Here is a 23,652-nt window from a genome sequence, read left to right on the forward strand (position 1 = left end):
GTTAATAGTTTCATGTGAGCTACAAAGCCACACTTTATCAAGTCAGACTGGTCTAAGGGACCAACAAATACAATTTTCTGCATTTTTCCCTTTGGAGTCTGAACTAAGTGGTCCTTCTCTGCTTTGCTTTGCTTTATTTTGTTGAGGCAGGGTCTTGCTCTACAACCTGGCTGGCCTGGAACCGGCTGCACAGACCAGGATTTCCATGAATGACCTTTTGTCCCAAGGGCGTGGGTAGAGTACAGGCAGGCAGCACTACACCTGGCTCATGTTTTTGAGATAGGGTCTCCCTTTGTGACCAAGGTTGGCTTCAAACTCATGATCTTCCTGCCTCAGCCTCCTGAGTGCAGGGATTATAGTGAGCAAAACGTCTTGCTGAATGAAGGTCACAGCTGATGAGGAACTGGATTCCTGTTTAGTCCAGTTTTACACCAAAGATCAGGGGCTCAACAAATCAATGCAGCCAGCAGACCAGTGTTTGCTATTTGACTTTACTCTATAAAAATACACAACTTAAATACATATGACACTCTGTATACAAGACATAAACAACTGGTAGATTTAACACTTTCGGTTATTTCAACAGAAAGCAAATATGTAAATTACCTTGTAAGAGCATTCACAGTCAAGGGGAAGGGTGTGCAGAGGGTGATCAGTGCAGGGAGCTGACCCCAGCTGCCTTGCATCCCAGGACCAGGCCTTCCACCAACAGCCATATCAGACAATCCAGCACCGCACTGCATGACAGCCACAGCCACACCACAAGGGAACACGTTCATCCGCCCCAGAGACAGTTCATGGCACAATCAATGTCCAAGGGGCACTAACCACATCTAAAATTGTGCTCGGCAGTGGGATGAGAAGGATGAACGGCTCCTTGCTTGTGAAGCCTGTGGTGGAAATTGCTTAGCTTGATTTTGCAACTAAATTCATTTTTAAAAGTTTTTAAAAAATGCTGGGGGACCTAGCTCCATGGGTCGCAGGGTGAGGGAAATGCCAGTCCAGACCTGGAGAGGACACTGTCATGGCCAAAAGCAATTCCTTTATCCTCCTGGTGGCAGCTGCCACTGCCCTTAAGCAGTGCTGGCAGGCACTCCTGTCTTACACTACTGAGCTTTCAGCCATCTGGCTGCCCGACCTATGGCTCACTGACCATCTGGTTGCCTGACCTATGGCTCACTGGCCATCTGGTTACCCGACCTATGGCTCACTGGCCATCTGGTTACCCGACCTATGGCTCACTGACCATCTGGTTGCTCGACCTATGGCTCACTGACCAGCTGGTTGCCTGACCTAAGGCTCACTGGCCATCTGGTTGCCCGACCTATGGCTCACTGACCAGCTGGTTGCCTGACCTATGGCTCACTGGCCATCTGGCTGCCCAACCTATAGCTCATTGACCAGCTGGTTGCCCGACCTATGACTCACTGACAAGCTGGTTACCTGACCCATGGCTCATTGGCCATTTGGTTGCCTGACCTATGGCTCACTGACCAGCTGGTTGCCCGACCTTTGGCTCACTGGACTAAGACAGAATTAGGTACCAGTTTGCAAGTATAAAGAAATACTTCCCACCTGAGACTTCCATCATTGAGAACATACTAGAGCAGGTTTCCTGAGGTGAAACACAAGCCGTAAAGAATGGTGAACAGTTTATAGAATGACTGCGAATTTCTCCTCCACATCTGGACTCTTAAGTTGACAGGCTGGTCAAACAAGGACACACGGAAATGGGGAAATAAAGTGGCCGTGCTTAAGGAAGAGACACTGACAGTGGAGAAGAGCCGTTCCCTGAGGCACCAAAGGAGGGCATCTCTCTGACAAAGGGGAGGATATTCTAAAGTGCTTGAGATGACTGGAAGCTAACTCTGACATATCTCCAGGGACTCCAATAAGTTAAAGAAGTGACACTTGTTGGTGACTCAGATGCAGAAGAAATGGCTTTTCTTCAATAACAACTGTTCAAATGTTTTATCCCCTTTTGGGGGGAAATAAGGTCCTTTATAAAAAAATGTTTAGTCACTGAAATGATTGAGTTGGACTCCTGCTAATGTTCTGAGATCTTAACTGGGTTAAGTTGTAAAGAGGGTGAAGGACAAAGCACACACGTGTGCCAAGAATTTAAATGAGCACAGAGGTCTGTAAGGGATTCCGAGAAGCTAAGGTTCATCTCGAGGCAAGCGTCAATGGTTCTAAAGCCCTGCTGATGGGATTATGAAAACCAGAAGAACCCTGGGATCCTGAGGCTCAGCCTTTTCATTTTCTCACAATTACATTTATAAAGTAGTATACAGCCACCCAAATGTTAACAAGTAAGATCTCAGAAACAAAGTCTCAAGATGTAAGAATCAAGCCAAGGCTCCATTTCAGCAAGTCACTCTGAGGGATTGGCAAGGGAACACTCGAGCGCCCTGCTGTGACTGGTTCACCTGCTCATGCTCTGAATGAGGTGTCTTTAACAACCATGGCGAAGACTGGGCCCCTCACTCAGGTTGACAGCGCCAAGCACAATCCCTCATCCACATGCCTCCCGCCTTCTGTTCCAAGAGCAGGTGGATAGTGGGGTACATTAGGCATGGGGGAAGTCTCAAGCAGAACTGAGGCCCACAGGAACCTGGAGGTGGATGGAGTTCCATCATCCGAGAAGCCAGTTCAAGGGCCAGAAGAAATCACAAAGCCACGCCCCAGATCTCTTTATCTCTTTTACACAGATCTGAATCCATGAAGGACAGCACTTTAAGCTCAGTGTCGCTGAGCACAGCCATGCAGAGCAAGGCTACTACGGTAGAGAAAAGCAGTTCATGAGACTGCAGTGGCTTGGACTGTAAGACAGGAGTGTCTTCTTAGGTGGGAGCGATGTTATCTGGCAGCCATTAGGAGGTAGGTGCTTGAAAGTCACAGCCTAGTGATGCTTTTCTGTCCTGCAAAGCTCCAGTTAGCACAGTGGCTGCAGCTAAAAATATGAAAAACACAGCTAAGAGACAGAAGTCGAGCAATGAGCCAGCACTGTAAGAAATGTAGCTCCGTCCAGCTCCACCCAGCTATGTGTCTACCAGGCAGGGAGGATGCTTTCTCTATGAGAAATGAGTTTTCATCCTTGTAATTTAAAATTTCTCTTCAGAAATCTGGAGCCCAAAGAGAAAAACTGTAGAGATTCTGCCGTGCACAGGCCCAAGATGTCACACTGCACCCTCAACAGCTGAGCCTAGGGCAACTAGGGACTCAAGAAGAGAGGCCATAGCAGAGGTGGGGAATGACAATAGATTGGGGCGAGGAGAGAAGCAGAGTAACACTGGTGTGGGAGGAAGAGACCCACTTGTGGAGAAGTCCCTGCCTGCCTCTCCCACCACCTATGGCAGGCATGAGGAGGCACACAAGTCTAGTGCCCAACACACTTGAGCTCAGCTGGCCTTTCCCTCCGTGTGGTGTGGCTGAACAAACATCCCCGAGTAATCTATAGCACGCCTTCTAAGTGCTTCTGTCCTGGCCCCTGGTCCCTTGTTCCCAGGGGCTCGGCACTCCTTGCTCTTCTACTAGCAACTATGTCTGGGGCAGAGCAAAGACCTGGGATTCACGGTGTGCTTCAGGTCCCCAGCTCTTCAGGACACTCTCTCTCTAAGCCCTGGCTCATCTCTCCCCCTGCTGGCTGAAGAAGGAACAGAGAGAATTCCTAAAAAGGCAAGTCGACAGACCACCTCACTTTACATTCTTCTACAGGGGTGCTTGTTTTTCCTTTTTTCTTTGAAAGACTCTCACCATGTAATCCAGACTGGCCTCAAACTCACAATCCTCCTGCCTCATCCTCCTCAGTGCTGGGACTGTAGGCACGTGCCCCCATGCCTGGATCTAACCATAGGTTGATGGTTAAAATACTAGCTAAGAAGCGGGGATGCTAAGCTCCCAGGGGCTAGGTGCTGTCCGCTTGCTGCTGTCATTCTCTTTCCTGGTTTTATCCCTTCTCTGATGATGGGATATGGATGGATGGCTCGGTGGGAGGAGTCCTGCTGCCCCCCCCCCCCCAGAAGAAGCTCGTGGATTTGAGAAGCGAGTGCCTAGGTGATGCTACAATTACGGAAACTGAGTTATCTGGCAGTAAGGAATGAAGTGCAGTGCATGAGATGGGGGCTCTCTCCCACACAGAAGCAGGTCATCTCGCTGCGAAAGGCCCACAGCACGGTAGCAGGCACCCACACTATTCACTTACAAATGACAGCACATGAGGGAACCGAGCAGTGAGCATTTGTGAAGGAAAAGTCCATGTGTGGTGATGTCACCTCAAGGGGAGTCTGTTTGCACGTGAGCCTGCATGTCGCTTCCTCTGCCTTCTACTTGATGTTTTTCAGGAGGGCTGTCCGGGCATTCACAACTGCTTTGAAGGCATCTTCACTGCCAGGCGCCACACACTTGTCCGGGTGAAGCAGCACTGCCAGTTTCCGGTAGGCCTTATTGACTTCCTCCCTGCGAAAAGCACCACGCTCTGTCAGTAACTGAGTTGTCCCTAAATCCTGCATCCCAGCTCTCTGGATATATTACACATCTCCCATGGGATTATTTCTTTCTCTGAAAGGTAGAACTAAAAGACTAAAAAAAAAAATAACAGACAGATGGTCCTATTCAAGTAGAAAAATATGGTTGTGAGTCTAGAAGACAGACCAAGAAGGGTCAGCCACTGCCAAGCAGCTCTAGACACTCAAGGGCCCAGAGTAAGCCTTCACTAACTGAGGGGAGGAGAGCCTGGGCACCAGGAAAAATCCCCTGGGAGAAGCTTCTGGAAGAAGAGGGGCATGTGATTAGCTCTTGGTAGAGGATCTGGAGTGCCAGGGAGGAACTGGTGGAGAGGCCTGGAGCAGAGAGCAGATGCTACCACCTCCAAAGCAAAACAAGGAAAAACACTGGATTTGATTGGCAGCAACAAGAGCAGGCATTTTGTGGCAGTGGGCACTGAGGAAGCTGTTTTCTCAACGTTGAGAGATGGGGAGGAGATCGCCACAGCAGCCCAGGCCTGAGAGTAACAGTTCAGATGGAGGCATCTGTGAGAACAGCCAAGGGAAGGGAGCTCATACAACATGAAGCAAAAGTCAGTGGAAGCGCCGGGCGGTGGTGGCGCACACCTTTAATCCCAGCACTCGGGAGGCAGGGGCAGGTGGATTTACTTGAGTTCGAGGCCAGCCTGGTCTACAAGAGTGAGTTTCAGGACAGGCTTCAAAATTACAGAGAAACCCTGTCTCGAAAAACCAAAAAAAGAAAAAAAGTCAGTAGAAGCAGCTGAAGATGAAGGGGGAGCTGCTGAGAGGACTCCATGGTCCCGAGTAGCAGGGACGGGCTGGAGACGGCCCAGAGTCTGCAGACTCCTTCCCCATCCCACTCCAGCATCCTCGGTGTCACATGGTTTTCCTTCCCCATCCCACTCCCAGTCATCCTCGGTGTCACATGGTTTTCCTTCCCAAGCTTCCTTTTGACACCAGAGTCCCCGCGATCCTGGGGCATGGCATGATGCTGGGTCTTTTTGTTGGCAGGACTTCTCACAGAACTCTCCCAACTACAGAGATGCCTTTTGCTGCTTTGGAGATGGTAGAGTCTGGTGTAATCTTGGGAGACTAAAGTCTGGGGTCACGGCAATAAGTCCATGTGCTTCAGGCATACATGTCAGAGCTTTTCCTGCTGCCAGGTGAGTCCTTCTGAATTTCTTGTTTTTGTTTGCATGTTATACTCTACATATGCAATATGTAATCTTTTATTATGTGTGTGTGTGTGAGAGTGTGTTTTGTTGTTGTTGTTGTTGTTTTTGTTTTTTCTTTTTCAAGGCAGGGTTTCTCTGTAGCTTTGAAGGCTGTCCTGGGACTCACTTTGTACACCAGGCTGGCCTCAAACTCACAGAGATCCACCTGCCTCTTGCCTCCTGAGTGCTGGGATTAAAGGTGTGCGCCACCACCGCCGGCTTATCGTGTGTGTTTGTGTGGTGTGTACCTGTGTCTGTGCATGTGTGAGGCCAGACGTCAATGGGTCTGTTGGGCCTCAACATGGCTGCTTTAGCTAGGCTGGGTGGCCTCTGAGCTAGTGTGGTAATACTTTGTTTGTGCTGTAACAAATGAAACCTGCCTCAAGATGAGAGTGCAGAACTAGCCACACTAGTTAACTACAGAGGTCAGTCAGTGGTGGCACAGGAGACAAAGGCAGACAGATCTCTGTGAGTTCGAGGCCACCCTGGTAACTGGTGAGGTAACACCAGTCTAAAAGAGAAACAGAGCCAAGCGGTGAGGGCTCACACCTTTAATCCCAGCACTGGGGAGGTGGAGACTGGAAGTGATCATGGCTGGGCAGAGAGAGGAATATAAGGCAGGAGGAGACAGGAGCTCAGTCCATTCAGTCTGAGGACTTGGAGAGACAGGATGCCCCATTCAGTCTGAGGATTTCATAGTGGTAAGAACTAGTGGCTGGCTGCTTTGCTTCTCTGCTCTTTCAGCATTTACCCCTCTGTCTGACTTGAGGTTTTTATTATTGAGACAAATTGGAAATCATGCTACACTCCAGGGATTCACCTGTTTCTGCCCTCCCAAACCAGGACACACATATGCTGCCATGCTGGCTTCTGTGTGGGTACTGGGAGTCCAAACGCAGGTTCTCATGCATGTAGAACAAGCACTCCATCCGTTGAGCCACCTTCCCCAGTGCTACATACGCACTTGGTATTATCAAAAAGCATTTTCCTTCTTGGAAGAAATTTGAATGCCCAAAGTTTGTATTTATCTGAAGACCCTGTGTCCTTGAGGTGAGTACAGGATACCCTCCTTCTCCAAGATGGAGTCTGGGGCAGGGCCAGGGGAGCCACTGCTCTGGGGATATGTCTAGATGGGCTCAGTGTTATTCGTGGCCTTTCACAGAGTGCCTTTTGAGATTTACAGGCACACAAAGACTCTCAAGGGAAAGTTCTAGAGAAACAAGACTGGTGCAGGTGTGTGTGTGTCAACAATGTCTCACTACAGATGGTGAGATCTCTTTAAAGTCAGAAATGTAAAAACATTTGACCCGAAACAAGTACAAACAGAATTCTCTAGAACTTAACACTCTAATGTTCAAGGATTTGTCCCAAATGTGCCAATGTCGTTTGATAGACACAGTTTGTACAGATAAACTTGTGTTTATATGGGTTAAGGGAACAGAAATCACAGAGGCCCCGGAATTTACCAGAGCTCTGGTAGATTCTAGTTAACCAAAGTCAATAAAGAGCCAAACTTTTCTTCTTCAACTGCCATGCCCAGCTCTTCCTAAATAAATCTTTTGGAGGGCTGGAGAGATGGCTCAGTGGTTAAGAGCATTGCCTGCTCTTCCAAGGGTCCTGAGTTCAATTCCCAGCAACCACATGGTGACTCACAAACATCTGTAGGGAGGTCTGGCGCCCTCTTCTGGCCTTCAGGCATACACACAGACAGAATATTATATACATAATAAATAAATAAATAAATATTTAAAATAAATAAATCTTTTGAACAAAACAGGTAACTACACATAGCCCAATCACAGACGAGAACAAGCAGGGTTCATGAGAAAGGCAGCTGGGCAGACTATTCCTGGGTCCAGAGACACCACTGTCTCCTGGGGCCTCAACCATCACTTATTTCACTGAACACCAGTTTCCCCAGAAAAATGAGAGCAAGTTGAGATATCTTTCTTCTTCTAAAATTCTGTGATTTAAGAATGACTTTTTGTAAAGCTTTCTTAGGTTGTGTCAGATTCTTGCTCAACACCATCAAAAGTAGAGCAAACCATTTCACCAAGTGTTTGGCTCGCTCAGTAGGAAACGCGCCTTCTATTTCTGTGTTGAGTTAGTGGGGCAGAGTCCTTCTGAAACTTATTTCCACACATCCTCAAGTGTCCAGCCAATTAGAAGAAGAAAGATTGGGTAGTACTTTTGGCAACAGAGCCTTGGGACTCTTCCAGAACTCCGCACTAAGCACCCTAAAGCTGCTTACCTCGAGGCCCCAGGTCTGACTCCCAGCATGTCCCAACTGTCCTTACTATTTCGAATCCTGCGAATGGTGTCGGCTTGTTCTTTGGTGAAACTAGCACAGTTATTTGCAGTAGGACGTTTCCCGCCATTTTCACACAAGTCAACTATGGACACGTAAAAGGTCTGCGAAGAGAACACACCCAGAGAAGTGAGTGTGTGAAATATGAGCTCCTTTCACACACTTCAGTGACTCTCCAGAGTCACGAGTCATCCCCTCACTTGCAAGACTTTCCTCATGTGATCGAACTGTATTTATATCTATACCCTTGGCATTGAGGACACAGTCCAGGGCCTTAGGACTCTACCTGACCCCCTAACTACATATTTTTAAAGCAGAAAAGTATCAGCTAACTTAAAATTTATTAGTTTAATTTTAAAAATGAAAATGACTCATAATCCTACTCTCAGAGAAGCACGTTTTAGGCTGGTAATAGATGAACACTGTTAGAAAAATCCCAACAGTAAAATCTAAGAACTTTCTTTACCCTGAGTCGTCCTTTCCCCTGATACAGCGTAATTAGCATACTTTGACGTCCCTACAGAAACATCGGCTACCAGCGCATGTCATACACAAACATTTACATGCAAGATCTCGGGCACAACACAATGCCTAGAGGTTTTCCCAATAATACATCTTGTGCAGGCCTGGTGACGCATGCCTGCCATCCACGCTACCTGGCAGGAGTTCAAGGTCTGCCCAACCTACAGAGTGAGTTCAAGACCAGCCTCGGTAACTTAATGAGACCCAGCCTCAAAACAAAAAGTAAATCTAAGAAGGAGACTGGGGATCAGCTCAGCAGTAGAGTGATGGCTTAGTGTGAGCAAGGACCTGGGTCCAGTCCCTAGATCTGCCTTGGAATCGACCTACGTTTACAGACCTTCTTTGTTTTATGGCAACCTCAGTTTCCTATTGTGGCTCTAGCACAGTTTATTCAATTTTCTATTCCTGGACTAGCCAGATAAGTCTTTTGGTCACTGCAAACAATATTGAATTGTTTTGTTTTTGTTTTTGAGACAGGGTCTCATATAGCCTAGGGAGGCCCTGAACTAGCTATGTAGTAGAGGGTGATCCTGAACCTGCTAGGATGATAGGCATGCCATTACCACAGGCAGCTCTGCAGTATGTATTCCTGGGTGAACGGAACCTGAGTCTTCTGCAAGAACAAGAACTCTTAACCTCTGAGCCATCTCTCCAGCCCACATTTCTGTAATTATAAGGACAGTAAGTCTCCTCTCCCTCCTGTCTCTCCTCTCCTCCCCTTCTTTCTCCTCTCCGTTCTCCCTGCCCTTCTTGCTAGGCAAGTACTGTGCACTCCCAGTGCCTATAACTACTTTTAGTTGGTGTATCTCCTCTTCCCTTAGTTTCTCTTAAAATGTTTTCCTCTCTTTCAGATTCTTCAGCAGCACCTTTTATCTCCTTTTGTAAAGGTATCTTTGGGGCTAGAGAACTGGCTCAGTAGTTGAGAGTGTGCACTGCTCTTCTAGAGGAGCGGAGTTTGGGTCCCAGCACCCATGCTAGATGGCTCACAACTGCCTTCACCTGATGCCTCTGGCCTCCTTACATCACATGCAAAAACATATACACATAATTAAAAATAAAATAAGTCTTTTAAAATGTATCTTTCCCTTAAGCTTCTCTTTCTCATTTCCACTAACTGCAAACCAACTGGGAACCTAATAAGAAGTCTTGACATCTGGAAAGAAAGGGTACCATGGGGAAAGCCACCAGGCCAGGACCAAAGGGTGCCGGTTCCCGTGTGGTGGCCTTAGCATTTCCCTTTGCTAGCAATGTTAGATCAGGCAGAACCACTTCCTCCTGGCACAAAGTCTCTATTACACAGGTAGGAAATCAAGAGAATGTTTATCCGATTGAGTCCCCAGGAAAGCACAGCTCCAGGCTCCCTACAGAGCAGCGCAGCTGCTGTGCTCCTGTCAGCCTGTCAAGGACAAAGACTCCTCTACCTGCCTGTCTACTAAGAACCAGACTGCAGAATAGAAGATGAAGATGGGCTCACAGTTCACAAGCGTTGCCAGAGTTAGGGTTGACATCTTCTGTAGCCTAGATTAACTTGAACTAGAAACAGACAGATTCTAGAAGCACAGGCAGCTGTGAGAACACATGGTGTTGACATCCAGTCTAGTCTCCACAGGAGTGCGGTCAAAGCGGTAACCTCAGCTTAGTCCATCTAGTGTAGAAAGCTAGACCAGGCCTCCTGTCAGCTGGTCAACAGAACAAAAGCACAAACAGCCACTTTCAGGAGTGGACAACAGAAAAACTACCGGGAGGTGAGCTACCAACTCTCTTCCTAGCGGCCATATCTGGATCTTACAGACACGAAGTTCCACTGAGAGAAGGAGACAGAGACCAGAGTCTGAGGCTACAGCAGTGGCAAAAATCAGCAGAGCAAAGTACTGGGCAGAAGGGAACTGGGCAGAGCTGGGCCCACTCTAGGTTGGGCTTCCTCGTGGGTTTGTAACCAAGAACTAGGTTATTCATACAGAGATGGAGGCCACCTCAGGCTTGTCAGACAGGAGCCGAGAATATAATCCATACTTTCCAGGGGAAGAGCTAGCCCAAGACACCTACCTGAGCTTGGCCTTCCCAGAACACCTACTGGATACTCCTGAAATCCCCCTGGGGCACACAGAAAGGTTGTGTGTACCTCAGGAACCTCACCCATCCTAATTATACCAAAGCCAAGACCAACATGACTGGCTAGAGGCAGAATTTGGAAGTTGAAACCTGCCAAATTAGGTTTAGGAAACACTTAGGGCTTCCTTCAGAACTCTGACATTAAAACAAAAATCAAATTCATTGCAATCTTCCTCCTGCAATAAGAAGCAACATTCTTCTGGCAAAGACAGAGGAATCTGCGGGGTCTCTACAATGTACTCTCCAGAGATATGGTACCCGATCAAAACATCACTACCATACAAAGGGACTAGAAAAGGTGACCCATAGTCAGCCAAAAGCAGTCATTGGTAACTAAACCCATGCTGGTTCAAATACTGGACTTGACAGACTTCAAAACAGCTATCTCTAAGAAAGACTGGAAGGAAATAAAGAATACACTTAAAGAATTAAAGGAAAATATATCTTGAAAAAATATCTTATTTAGCTGGGCCTTTAATCCCAACACTTGGGAGGCAGAGGCAGTCTGATCTCTGTGAGCTCAAGGCCAGCCTGGTCTACAGAGTGAGTTCCAAGACAGCCTCCAAAGCTACAGAAAAATCCTGTCTTGAACAAAAAAATCTTATTTGGGCACTGGAGAGATGACTTAGCAGCTAAAAGTCATCTCTTGGGTTCAGTTCCTAGCACCGACATGGCAGCTCATAACTGCCTGCAACGCCAGCTCGAGGGGATCCAACACTCTCTTCTGGCCTCTGTGGTACCAGGCAAAGACTCATACACATAAAATAAGAAACTAATAAATAATTAAATAAATCTTTTTAAAAAGTGGGATGGGGACAGCCAGGTGGTGGTGGCACAGACCTTTAATCCCAGCACTTGGGAGGCAGAGACAGGCGGATCTCTGTGAGTTTGAGACCAGCCTGATCTACAAGAGCTAGTTCCAGGACAGCTAGGGCTGCACAGAAAACATCGTCTCACAAAAACAAAACTAGGAGCTGGAGAGCTGGCTTAGTTGGCAGGACTTTCTGCACCAGCACGAGGCTCTCAGTCTGACCCCCGTTTCTAAGAATGTGGCACATAGGAGTTTGTGTTTATAGCCCAGCACTGCGGAGCCAGAGACAGGTGGTGCCGGGGTTGCCGGCCAGCCAGCCTAGGTAAATTGGTGAGTGGCAGGTGAGTGACAGATCCCCGTCTCAGAAAACAATGGGATGGAACCTGGGGAATGACACCCAAGACTGTTCTCTGGTCTTCATATTCGTGCACGTGTGCACACATGCACATACAGACACACACACACAAAGAAATAAAACAGTAAGACTTCCCACATTTGATGAAAAATACCTACTCTTAAAAAAACAAAAAAGCTTTTAAAAAAGTTCAGAGTATGTGCTGCTCTCGCAGGACTTGGGTTTAATTCCTAACAGCTCATAACAGCCTGTGACTCCATCCAGCTCCTCTGTGGGCACCAGGCACTCTCAGAAATGAATAAACCCCAGGTAGGATACATATGAAGAGAGACACACCCCAGCATAGTCCGCTGCTGCAAACCAAAGGTGCAGATGGACTCTCCAAAGCATCCAGAAATGGAAGAAGATGCAATGTGGACAGAGACGTAGAGAGTGAGCATGGCTTCCACCTTATGAGACACACAGAGGCCAGACAGAATGGAATTTAATCTATGAAGATTTTTTTTCAGTGAGTCAACTCAGGTTTATTCCACATTCAGGGGATATAAAGGACTGGGGATGGTAGTGGCGAGTCACCTAACTCGCATTAAACAGCACACACCTATCATAAGGCTCCCAGTACAGGTCTTAGTTATCACCTGTGGAAGCACAGTCCTACCGCAAAGTTCCTAGCACAATATCTAATCACCACACGGGCAGCAGGGGAAAGCTTCTGCAGGGAACTACATCCAGGGTCACACTAGAGATAAGTCAGGCATCTGGACCTGGAGACAGTCTCCAAATAAGGTCAGGTGGAGAACAGAGCACCTTCTGCCTGGGGTGGGGGTAGGAAGGGGGTGTCATCCTTGTTGCTGTCAGGCCGGGGTAGATTGCAACCTCCAACCAGCAGGGCCTCCTGATTTGCAGAGTAAAGCATTGTATATGCATATCAAATGATCACACACAATGTACAATTAAAGTACTGAATTAGGGGTTGGAGAGATGGCTCCAGGTTAAGTGGTTAAGAGCACTGGCTGCTCTTCCAGAGGTCCTGAGTTCAATTCCCAGCAATCATATGGTGGCTCACAACCATCTATAATGAGATCTGGTGCCCTCTTCTGGCTTGCAGGCATACATGTAAGCAGAATGTTGTATATATAATAAATAAATAAATCTATTTAAAAAAAGGTTCTGAATTACAAAAGAACACAATTGTAGTCTCTCACAGTTACTACATACACTCCCTGAGATGCTCTCATATGTGAAACAAAAACAATAGCTGCCACACGTTGTCACGTCTCAGATAAGGTGAGACGTGTAAATACCCAGGACTGTCGGCCGTTGAGCGGGCGTGATTCACAGATACACACAGGCAAACACGCAGACCAGTGTGCGCAAAGGAATAGGAAGCATGACAACCCAGCATCACCCTGCCAGCCCAGGATGGCCTCTTGGGAGAAGGAAATCCAGACAAACAGTCGGAACAATCCCACCCAGCAGTGAAGACCGACTGCAGGACAGCTCCACTACCCGAAAGGCTGGAATTCCTCAAACGCCGGACAGTCATAAGAAGGCAAATAGCTTATTCACACTTGCACTTCCAAATGGATCAAGCCCTGATTTTATGACTTACTGTTTCAAGTAGCCTACATCTCTTAAAATCATATAAAATTAATGACTTTAAAAAGTGACATCTGGGCGCTGGCGAGATGGCTCAGAGGATAAGAGCACTGGCTGCTCTTCCAGAGGTCCTGAGTTCAATTCTCAGCAATCATATGGTGGCTCATAACCATCTCTAATGAGATCTGGTGCCCTCTTCTGTCCCACAGGAATACACGCAGACAGAATATTGTATATATGATAAATAAATCTTTAAAAAAAAAAGGTCTCAGAGTGTTCCTCTAAACTGTTCCCCATTCAAAGGATTCAGCACCTTAAAAATTAAAAAAAAAAAGTGACATCTGGAAGCCTGGCGGTGGTGGCACAACCTTTAATCACAGCACTCAGGAGTCAGAGGCAGGTGGCTCTCTGTGAGTCTGAGGCCAGCCGGATCTACAAGAGCTAGTTCCAGGACAGCTAGGATTATGACACAGAGAAACCCTGTTTCAAAAAAAAAAAAAACAAAAAACCCGAGAGAGAGAGAGAGAGAGAGAGAGAGAGAGAGAGAGAGAGAGAGAGAGAGAGAAAAGAAACCCTGTTGCAAAAATAAAAATAAAAAATAGAGTGACATCTGGGGCTAGGGAGCCAGGAGCAGTGGCTGGTGCCCACAGCCCCAGTACTAGGTGGGGAAGACATAGACAAGCGGATACTACCAAGTCTAGAGAGCTGGTGAACTCCAGGTTCATCGAGACACCCAGATACAAAGGTGGAGGGCAAGAGAGAAAGACACTAGACATCTACCTCTGCACACCTGAGAGTAGAGTTATACACATATGTCCAGGCCCACACACTCGCACATGCACACACACACAATAACACGAAATGACCATCTACTCAGGCTTCCATGTGAGCACATCCTTCTACTGCCTTTTGGATTGTTATGTGTGACCAACTGGATTCTGCAAAGACTGTCTCCAACTCTCTAAGCTAACTGTAACCTCTGTGAGTACAGGGTTAGACACATTCTGCCACAGCAAAGCTTCTATGAATGCAACACAATTATCCAAAGATGGTTTTAAAGAAAAATCTCCATCCCAGGAAGTAGCACAGCAACTTGCTAAACCTGAAGACCATCACAATCACCTGGACTGTTTTCTAGACACAAATTCCTAGACTCTAGTCAGAGGTGGTGGTACATGCCCAGCACTTGGGAAGAGATCTCTGTGAGTTCAAGGCCAGCCTGGTCTACATAGCAAGTTCTAGGACAGCCAGGACCACATAGTAAGGCCATGTCTCAACCAAAATAAAAGTAAAAATTCAAAGCCAGGCAATGGTGGCACATGCTTTTAAACCCAGCACTCGGGAAGCAGAGGCAGGTGGATCTCTGTGAGTTCGAGGCCAGCCTAGTCTACAGAGCTGGTTCCAGGACAGCTAGGGCTGTTATACAGAGAAACCCTGACTCAAAAAACAAAATATAAAAGTAAAAATCCCTAGTCTCCATGGCAATGTGAGGCTTCCAGAGGTTGGAAGCAGACACCCGTGTGTTGAAGAATTTCCCCAGGTGTGATGGTTCATTTGACTGTCTACTTGATGGAATTATGTTCACTGCAGAATGTCTGTGAGGGCTTTTCTAGACTGCAGTAGGAAGACTCGCCCTGAGTATGACAGCACCATTCCATGGGATGAGTCCTAGACTGAAGAAACAGGAAGCAAGCTGAGCATGAACTTTGCCTGTCTCTGCTTCCTGAGCGTGGGTGCACCGGGACCAGATGCTGCAACCTCTGTCCCCTTAGCATCCCCGCACAATGGCCTATACTCCAGCTGTGACCTAAAGTCAACCCCTTGCCTTCCTTAACATGCTTTAGCAGGTATTTGATGGCAGCAATGAGAAGAGTAACTACAACTCCAGGTGACTGTGACGATGAGCAGGTCTGACGTACAACAGAGCAGACAGATCCACCACCTCCCTCTCCCGCCACACCCCTCTCTCTCTTTTGAGAAAGTCTCATTACTGTTCTGCTTCTCACAGTTTTTAACTCTAAACGGGCATGGCTGGCTTTGACACAAACCACAGCAGGATGTCTGGTTACCTGGAACATCTCATTGATTCCCTCTCCAGTTTGTGCCGATGTTTCAAAGTACAGGAACCCCTTGCTTTCAGCCCAAAGACGCCCCTCACTTTCATCAATGCAACGGTGTTTGGTGCAGTCGATCTAAAACAGAAAGTCAGAAAGTTGGGAGGGGGCAGAGAGAAGATCCACCCTTGTCCCACTGCATCAGGCCCAGTGAAGTCTTCCTCTCTGAGCATCAGAGTGACCTATAAAATTACCAGGCTAAATGGGACCAAATAACAAAAACCCTCTGACTGGGTTTTCTGTCTAATTTAGGTTGCATTTCCCACTTCCTCCCATGGGAAAGCAGCCGCTATGTGCATCTGTGAAAGTTGCATCATGGCCTGTCCTACCCAAAAGGCCACTTTCTGCTGTTGCCATGAACAACCCCTCCCACCACGTCAAGTTTTTCCCAGACTGCTTCCTCAGGCTGGATACCAAGGGAAAAAATAAATGAATAAAAACCCAGTTAGACCAGGGTTTTGTGGTTTCTGTCTCAGAGGCAATTACTCTATGTTCTAAAACAGCACCTCCTTACAGTGTGCATGTGTGTGTGCATCCATGTTTGTAGACTGAAGACAAGGTCTCATTAGCCCAGGCTGGCCTGGACTCTCTATATAACTCAGGCTGGCCTCTGGCTCAGAAGCCTCCTCCTTTCAGTTGCTGAGTCTGGGATTACAGGCTAAGCCATACATTCAGCCTTTCTGTGTCCTCAAACAGCCACGTTAGCAAACCAATTCAAAATAGTTACCTTGTTGGCACACACAACAAAGACGACATTGTCCATATTCCCGTGAGGTCCAAGTTCCTGCTTCATTTCTGCCAGCCATGAATCAAGGGCATCAAAGGAGTCTTTCTGTCCAACATCATAGACCAATATCACACCTTGGGTGTCCTTGTAAAATTCGTTTCGGACCTTCAGATGGAAGAACAGAGGCACAAGGTGTTGGCTCTGCAATCTTTGTAAGGATGGACTTCACAGCCATTAACTTAAAAAAGTGTGTCCTTTTGTGCAGTCAGAGTACTCATTATTATATCTCAGTAGTCACTGACTTTTAGAGGACTTTATATAAAAATCAAAATGAAACAAGGAAATCTGTAGGTCAGGAGAATTTTTAGCAGAAATCAGACCATGGCTCCTCAGCGAGCACTCTCTAGCTGTTGGCAGATTTGGAAGACAGTTGTGTCAAGATCTCCTCAGGAAGGTGGGCAAACAGTCAAAAGGAACTTAAAGGAAAATGACACAACTGTGAGCAATGGCTGCCACCACACAAACATCACATCCCAGACTTCACCCAGCATTCCAGGCACAGCTTCCCAGAATGCTCCAGGGCCATACATCAATTTGAACCCCAAACTCAGAGACCAAAGTAACTGGATGGTAAGGAGCACAGCTGAGGAGGCAGGCAGCTCTGGGATCACACCACTAGAAGTTGTGTGACCTTGGGCAAATCACAGAACCCTTCTGTACTTCCTCATCCGTAAAAGGGGGTCACAGGACTAGGACCAGGTGAGGTCATGATGGCAATCCATTTAGTATAGCGCTGGGAAAATCAATCTATACAAGCCCCTTCTCCCTTTCTTCCTGGTATTCTGTCTGACTGTCCTGACTGTCCAGACATTCTGATCAAGGGTCAGAGACATGAACTACCACACCTGGCTCTAACATGGGTCCTCATGCTGTGCGGCCAGCACTTTACCCAATGAGCCATCTTCTTAGCTTCCTAAAGTATCTTCTACCAGGGCTGGAGAGATGGCTCAGTAGCTAAGAGCACTGTTCTTGCAGAGGACACAGATCTGCCTTCCATCACCCAGATATGGTTTACAGCATTCATAACTCCAGCTCTAGGGGATTCATCAGTCTCTTCTGACCTCTGAGGGCACAGACATACGTGCGAGTATAGAATAGACATATACATGTAATAAACACACATATAATGAAATAGATAAAAATGAACTTCTACCAACTCTTTCTCTCTGCCTTTGTCTACTCTCAGTCCCACCCCCCAAATCCTGCCCTGGGCCCTCTTCCTTTGTGAATCTTTCTCTACAATTATGCACCATCAACCACGTGCATAGGTTCAACTGTGACAGGCTCCAAGATCAGCCTGCTCCCCACTTCAGCTTCCTTCTAGCGAGCACCGGATAGCTGAATGTCTCACTGAATTCTCACGTGGGGACATCAGTGCTGAGGCTGAAGACCCGGTGTCCACCTCCACTGCTTTGTCTCCCTCCAGCAGACTCACGGTCCTGCGGATAGATCGTGTCTGCATGCTTCTCCACCTCTCCCCTCCCTTCCAGAGTCCAGTGTGGTCTTCACCACACTGCTACAGCCTTCCAAGCTGGCTTCCCAGCACCATGGCACACTGTAACTTATCTTCTTAAAGCCTGGCTCAAAATTCCCCAGTTGTTTCCCCACTCCCATGCCCTCCAAAATTCAATCTCATTTAAATGGGGTTACAGGGTGGGGTTTGGTTTTGTTTTTCCCTTTGGTGTAGGTGTTGAGGCAGGGTTTCTCTACAGAACCTTGGTTGTCCTGGTATCCATTATGTAGACCAGGCTGGCTTCAGAACTCACAGAGATCTGCCTGCTTCTGAGTCCCCAGTGCTGGGAATAAAGGCGCACGTCACCACCATCCAGTTGAACTTGTTTTTTAAATCTATACAATAATCTCATGCACTTTACAAAGAGTTTTGATGTAGTCGTGTCTGATCTTTATTTAGCTTACTTTGTGCTTTACTGTGCATACAGGATGGAGTTAATTATCACCAGAGACGTTTACCCCAACTGTGCTGTGCTTAAACGTACCTAAACTAAACTACTCAGGTCCTAAACTCTGATCTAACACCAGCTAACGAGTCACGGTGAACTGAAGTGCTTTCTGGCCCCCTGTGGACTGTTACTCTGCTGGCCATGCTCTGCTGGCTGTGGTGGTCACAGCGGCCCCTGCAGCCAGGGAGGTGGCTTGGTGAGTAAAGCACCTCCTGCCAAGCTTGATGGCCTTAGTCTACTTCCCAAAAGCTATATGGTGGAAAGAGAAGACCAAAAAAAAAAAAAAAAAAGGTGACCCAAAGCTCACCTACCTACACACAGATATGTGTGCACGCACGTGTGCACACACACACACATCATGGCATTCATGTGCCCACATGTATACATATCAAAAATCAATGTAATTTTTTGCCGGGCAGTGGTGGCACACGCCTTTAACCGCAGCACTCGGGAGGCAGAGACAGGTGGATCTCTGTGAGTTTGGGGCCAGCCTGGTCTACAAGAGCTAGTTCCAGGATAGGCTCCAAAGCTACAGAGAAACCCAGTTTTGAAAACAAACAAACAAACAAACAAAAATTAATGCAATTTTTAAAAATTAAAAATCAGTGGAACATGTGCTCGCTTCGGCAGCACATATACTAAAAAATCAGTGGAACAGCAAAAATCACCCAATCTGAGTGGTGTGTGTGTGTGTATGCATGTATGCATGAGTGCCTGTGGCGAATGGAGGGTTATGAATGAATTAATAGGGACTCATGAACCTATTGTACTAAAAAGATCAATAAGAAGAAGACAGCTGAGAGTGCTCAAATGAAGAATGGGCAGCGTGGTGGTTGCAGCCCTAGCAAGGCAGACATCTCCGACAAGAGAACTGAGAATTTGGATATGAGGCCAGTCTGGGCAGCATAGCCAGTCCCTGCCTCAAAAGAAAGGATGACTTGCAATGCCAGGCAGGGGTGGTGCACGCCTTTAGTCTCAGCACTCAGGAGACAGAGACAGGCAGATCTCTGTGAGCTCGAGACCAGCCTGGTCTGCAGAGTGAGTTCCAGGACAACCAGGGCTGCACAGAGAAACCCTGTCTCAAAAAACAAACAAAACAAACAAAACAAAAAACAAAAAAAAAAGAAAAAAGAAAAGATGACTGAAAATGTCCAAACGTGCTAAAAGCTATAACTTACAGATTCAAGGATTCAAGCTATGAAAAGCCCAAACAGCAAAACCCTAAAAAGATCCATTGAACTAAAAGTAAAATAAAAACATCTCGGTGTTTGTGGACACACGAGGCAAGGCCGAGGAGAGAATCCACAGCACTCAGCACACAGAAGAGTCTGCAACTGGCAACCCAGAACCCAGAGCAAAATAAAGCAAAGCAAGTACAGAGAAGGAAATAACAAAGATAAGGACTAAAGTGAAGTGGCCAAGCCAGCAAACTGGTCAGCAGCAGAGAGTGCACGACTCGCCCAGGGCCTGCCACACCAACGAACACAAACCAACAGGCCTGCTTTGCCTTCTTCCACGGCTGGGGAGTGACGGAAGGTCGCAGCCCTGCCGTGAAAGCAGGGACCTTGCTGAGCTGTTACATCCACAGGGGACTGTGATCATTATCCACTCACACTCTGGATGGGGTCTGAAGTGAAAGGCCAGCATCCTCTTAAAGTGGAAATGTCTTTCTTCTTCATTCAAATGTTTGAAACACTAGCCATGAAACTTCCCCTCTCGATTCCAGGAAAGCATAGGTGATCAAAGAGTGCTCACTAAAGTGAGGCTCAGAAGGCAAGCCACCAACGTGAGCTACACTTTACATGTGATTTAAACTAACTTCTACTGTTTCCAGCATCAAGACAGGATATAAAGCTTCTTACCTCGTAGAAGAAGGGGTGTCCAGCCATGTCGAAGATGTTGACCTTGATTTCTCTGTCTCTGACTTGGACCCTGAAATATTCAAACAGAGACCATCTCAAAGGTTGTGTTTCTACATTGACATTTATGTTATTTATGGATTTCAAAAGGAAACGGGTCACATTTCCAGAAGCTTTCTTCCTCTTCTTCTTAACTCCAGATAATCTTTTTTGTTTTTTGAACCACACTGCCCAACACTCTGGATAGTCTTTACAAGAGAAGCCTTTTGCCTTGCTTTAGAACCCTGAGCCCTGACTAAGGACCCATTTCCCATTATAGATATTTCAATCCACACCCTGAACCAACAAGCTGCTCCCAAGTGAAGGGTTGATCCCACCTGAGCTTGGTGACTGGTTATGTCCTGGGAGTGGGAGGAGGGTTATGAGACCCTCATCAGAGTATCCAGCCACTCCCCACAATCTTAATTGCACATGACGTTGGGGAAGGGCTAGAGTATACAGACAAGGAAACACAGGGGGCAACAAGGGGTGTCATCTATGCAGCTATGGGGAAAGACTTTCTCCCAGCTGGTAAAGATTTTCTACTGCAACCTTTTGGAAGAGGAGTACCCACACCACAGGTAACCCCTCACCTATGCTCTGTAAGCCAAAGAAACACACTGGTTCCCTAGGTGGAATCTTGCCTTGGTTTGTTATTGAGATCTTGGGAAGAGGGGCAAACATGGCTTATGTTTCCCTTGGGAAGGAATTTTCACAATACTTATCATGGAATAATCATCTTTTTTAAAAAAAAATCTGTAAGAAGCAGAATAGTCTATTTTGCCCTCTCAATAAATAAATAAGTTACAATTCCATGGTATCATACAACAATTTCCATTTCTTAAGCACTGATATGGATTCTGAACAAAGTTGTCTTAAATAGGATGACCCACCACAACACTGATGACTATGCTCAGAAGTAGAAAATGGGAAGGAAAAGTAAAAAGAAATGTGGATTTCAAATGAAGGCCTTCATAATGTTCACAGTCAAGATCTTCAAGTTTCACATTTTAGAGAAAATGTGCAAAACACCTTCTGCTGCTCTCAGTTGAAAAAATGGCAAGAGAATTTACATAGAACTCCTGGGTTCCACTGACCTGAACTACTTTAATACAGTCTGGAAGGACATACATAAACTTGACCCTGTCCTTCATAAAACTGACATTCTGTTACAGACATACCCCACCAATTTTACTGAACTCCTTGAATATTGCCTTCATAATCTGATAGGGAAATTTTTCACCTTTAAGTGCATCTCTCTAACAATATTTACCAAGCAGTCACCAGGGAGAAGCACTGTACTGGACATTTGGAGAAAACATAAAAATTCTTCTTACAGTACTCACTTTGGATGCAGGACATAAAAAAAATCAATCTTGACTGACCAGAAAATTCCCTTTCTCCTGACTAGCCTACATAGTACCAGAAGAAAAGAGATCATGATCTCCCCCAGTGGTGGACGCTACATGCTACAAAATCAACCTGCCTGGCAAGATATGTCCATGGCGTAATAGTGGCATGGCAGTTAGGAGAGTAACCAGCTACCACAGGAGGGATTTCATGCCTGATACTGTAAACCTGGTCAAAAGCTACGGCCAGGAGATGACAGATGAGGAGGAACTAGTGTTGTTTTGCTCAAAGGTCATGATGTCAAACTGCCCTCTCAATACTCACGTTTAGACCCATAGACCTGTGTGTTTCTCATCTTTGGTCAGAGAAGCTTCTAGTAATGGGTAATGGTCGATACATAAATGCTAACTGGTCAAAGTGCCAAGGATAACTACCAACGCTTAATTACGGATGAACTGTCTAGATCAGCCTTGACTAAGCCAGCTCAGGGACCAGCAAGCAAGAGGTGGCAGAAGAATGTAAGAATGGCAGGTGGTAGACAAAGATGTGAAATGCTGACTTTGGTTATGGCATGGCAGCTGTACACCCAACTCACAGAACTGCTGTCACCTGGACAAGACCAGGTCAAGGCAGTCAAAATTCCAGCATGGACAGAGAACCTTTGGGGCCCCGTCTTTGGTAGGAGAAGCTACTGGCAGGCAGCTGATGGCTGCTGAGGGAAGGAGAATGTGGCCACTGGTAGGTAACCCATGCTAGTGAATGGCCTCACACCCATGCACATATGGAGGTAATGGTGGGTGGATATGATCAAAATGCATTATGCAAACATATAAAACTTTCAAAGAATAAATAAAAATGTTAGCAAAAAAAGAATACCCCTGTCTCAAAGTCAGGGATAATAAACAGATACAAGTAGCCATTCTACAGTAAGGCCTAAAATTCCATGTGGAAGAAATATGCCGTTGCCAAGCAGTGGGGGCGCACCCTTTAATCCTAGCACTCAAGAGGCAGAGGCAGGCGGATCTCAGTGAGTTTGAGGCCAGCCTGGTCTACAGAGTGAGTTCCAGGACAGGCTCCAAAGCTACACAGAGAAATCCTGTCTCAAAAAAAAAAAAAAAAAAAAAAAAGGGGGGGGGGGAAGAAATATGCTGTTTACCCCAATTCTATTTTTTGGTGCTATTTTTTAAAAGTTTGTTGTTGTTGTTTTGCTTTTGTTTTGTTTGCCGCTTTAATCCTCTCTCCAGCCACTCTAGATTCACTCCAAATAAATTCCCACTTATCCCCAAATTCATTATTCTCAAATCTGCTGGATTCCAACCAGCTATCAAGATCATAAGCCAACAAAAGACAAAGCAGCCTAAAAGCCCACTTGCTGGTAGGACCTGCTCACACAGAAATCTGTCCTCAGACGCCCCAGCGCCAGATAGGCTTGTGCTCATCGCTGCCAAGCCCACGTCTAAAACCAGGTCTGGGCTGGCAGGTACCTGACACACCGGCCGGCCGAAAGGATGGCACCAGATACCTGAAGAAGTCCCTTACCCCATCCTTTCCAGTTTATCTTCAAAGCCTCTATTTCAGTGCAACCATGCATACGCTCTGATGCAGACTCGGACTCTCTCAGGACACACTCTGAGTGCCTGCCTAACGTACAGGCCAGAGAACAGTATACTTACTTTGTGACTCCGTAGTCAATTCCGATTGTTGCCAGGTATTTAGACACAAACCTCTTCTCACAGTAGCGCTTGATAATACAGCTCTAGAAGGATAGAAATGCATGCATTTAGTAATACACACTGGAAAGATGTGTCAAATGAGTACATTTCTTCATTAGGGTTTCTTCAGCCCCCTCAGTGAAAATAAAAGTGTTCTCAAATGCAGAAATGAGCTGATGTGGCAGTGGAGAGCTGTGACTGCAGCACTCGAGAAAGAGAAACAGAACAGTGAGGAGATCGAGGCCAGCCTCAACCACATGAGACCTCGTCTCAAAGATAAAACAAACCCCCAAAAGACAAAAAATAAAAGGTGCTGGGCGATGGTGGCGCACGCCTTTAATCCCAGCACTCGGGAGGCAGAGGCAGGCAGATCTCTGAGTTCGAGACCAGCCTGGTCTACAGAG

The 23,652-nt window shown here is 46.6% G+C and overlaps 1 protein-coding gene across 5 annotated transcripts in view; it reads right to left on the reverse strand.

Moving 5' to 3' along the window:
- Nucleotides 1–472: 472 nt before the first annotated feature.
- Nucleotides 473–23,652, reverse strand: part of Dnajc27 (DnaJ heat shock protein family (Hsp40) member C27) — a 26,823-nt gene continuing 3,643 nt past the window's right edge. The window contains exons 2-8 of one of the 5 annotated variants that reach the window (XR_007589232.1): nucleotides 23,210–23,292; nucleotides 20,151–20,220; nucleotides 16,268–16,432; nucleotides 15,496–15,618; nucleotides 7,971–8,131; nucleotides 1,325–4,458; nucleotides 473–1,200 (exon numbers count right to left, since the gene is read on the reverse strand). Coding sequence is in view for 2 of the 5 variants with exons in the window: in XM_050125865.1 (XP_049981822.1) it covers nucleotides 4,326–4,458; nucleotides 7,971–8,131; nucleotides 15,496–15,618; nucleotides 16,268–16,432; nucleotides 20,151–20,220; nucleotides 23,210–23,292 (735 nt within the window). In the remaining 3 variants the exon portion in view is untranslated. Of the gene's footprint in view, nucleotides 4,459–7,970; nucleotides 8,132–15,495; nucleotides 15,619–16,267; nucleotides 16,433–20,150; nucleotides 20,221–23,209; nucleotides 23,293–23,652 lie in introns of all 5 variants that reach the window. The other 4 variants (XR_007589231.1, XR_007589230.1, XM_050125865.1 and 1 more) reach the window with 4 other exon arrangements.

Source organism: Alexandromys fortis, unplaced genomic scaffold (genome assembly GCF_014885135.2).
Source record: "Alexandromys fortis isolate MF-2015 unplaced genomic scaffold, M_Fortis_MF-2015_v1.1 scaffold_252, whole genome shotgun sequence".
Lineage (NCBI taxonomy): Eukaryota > Metazoa > Chordata > Mammalia > Rodentia > Cricetidae > Alexandromys > Alexandromys fortis.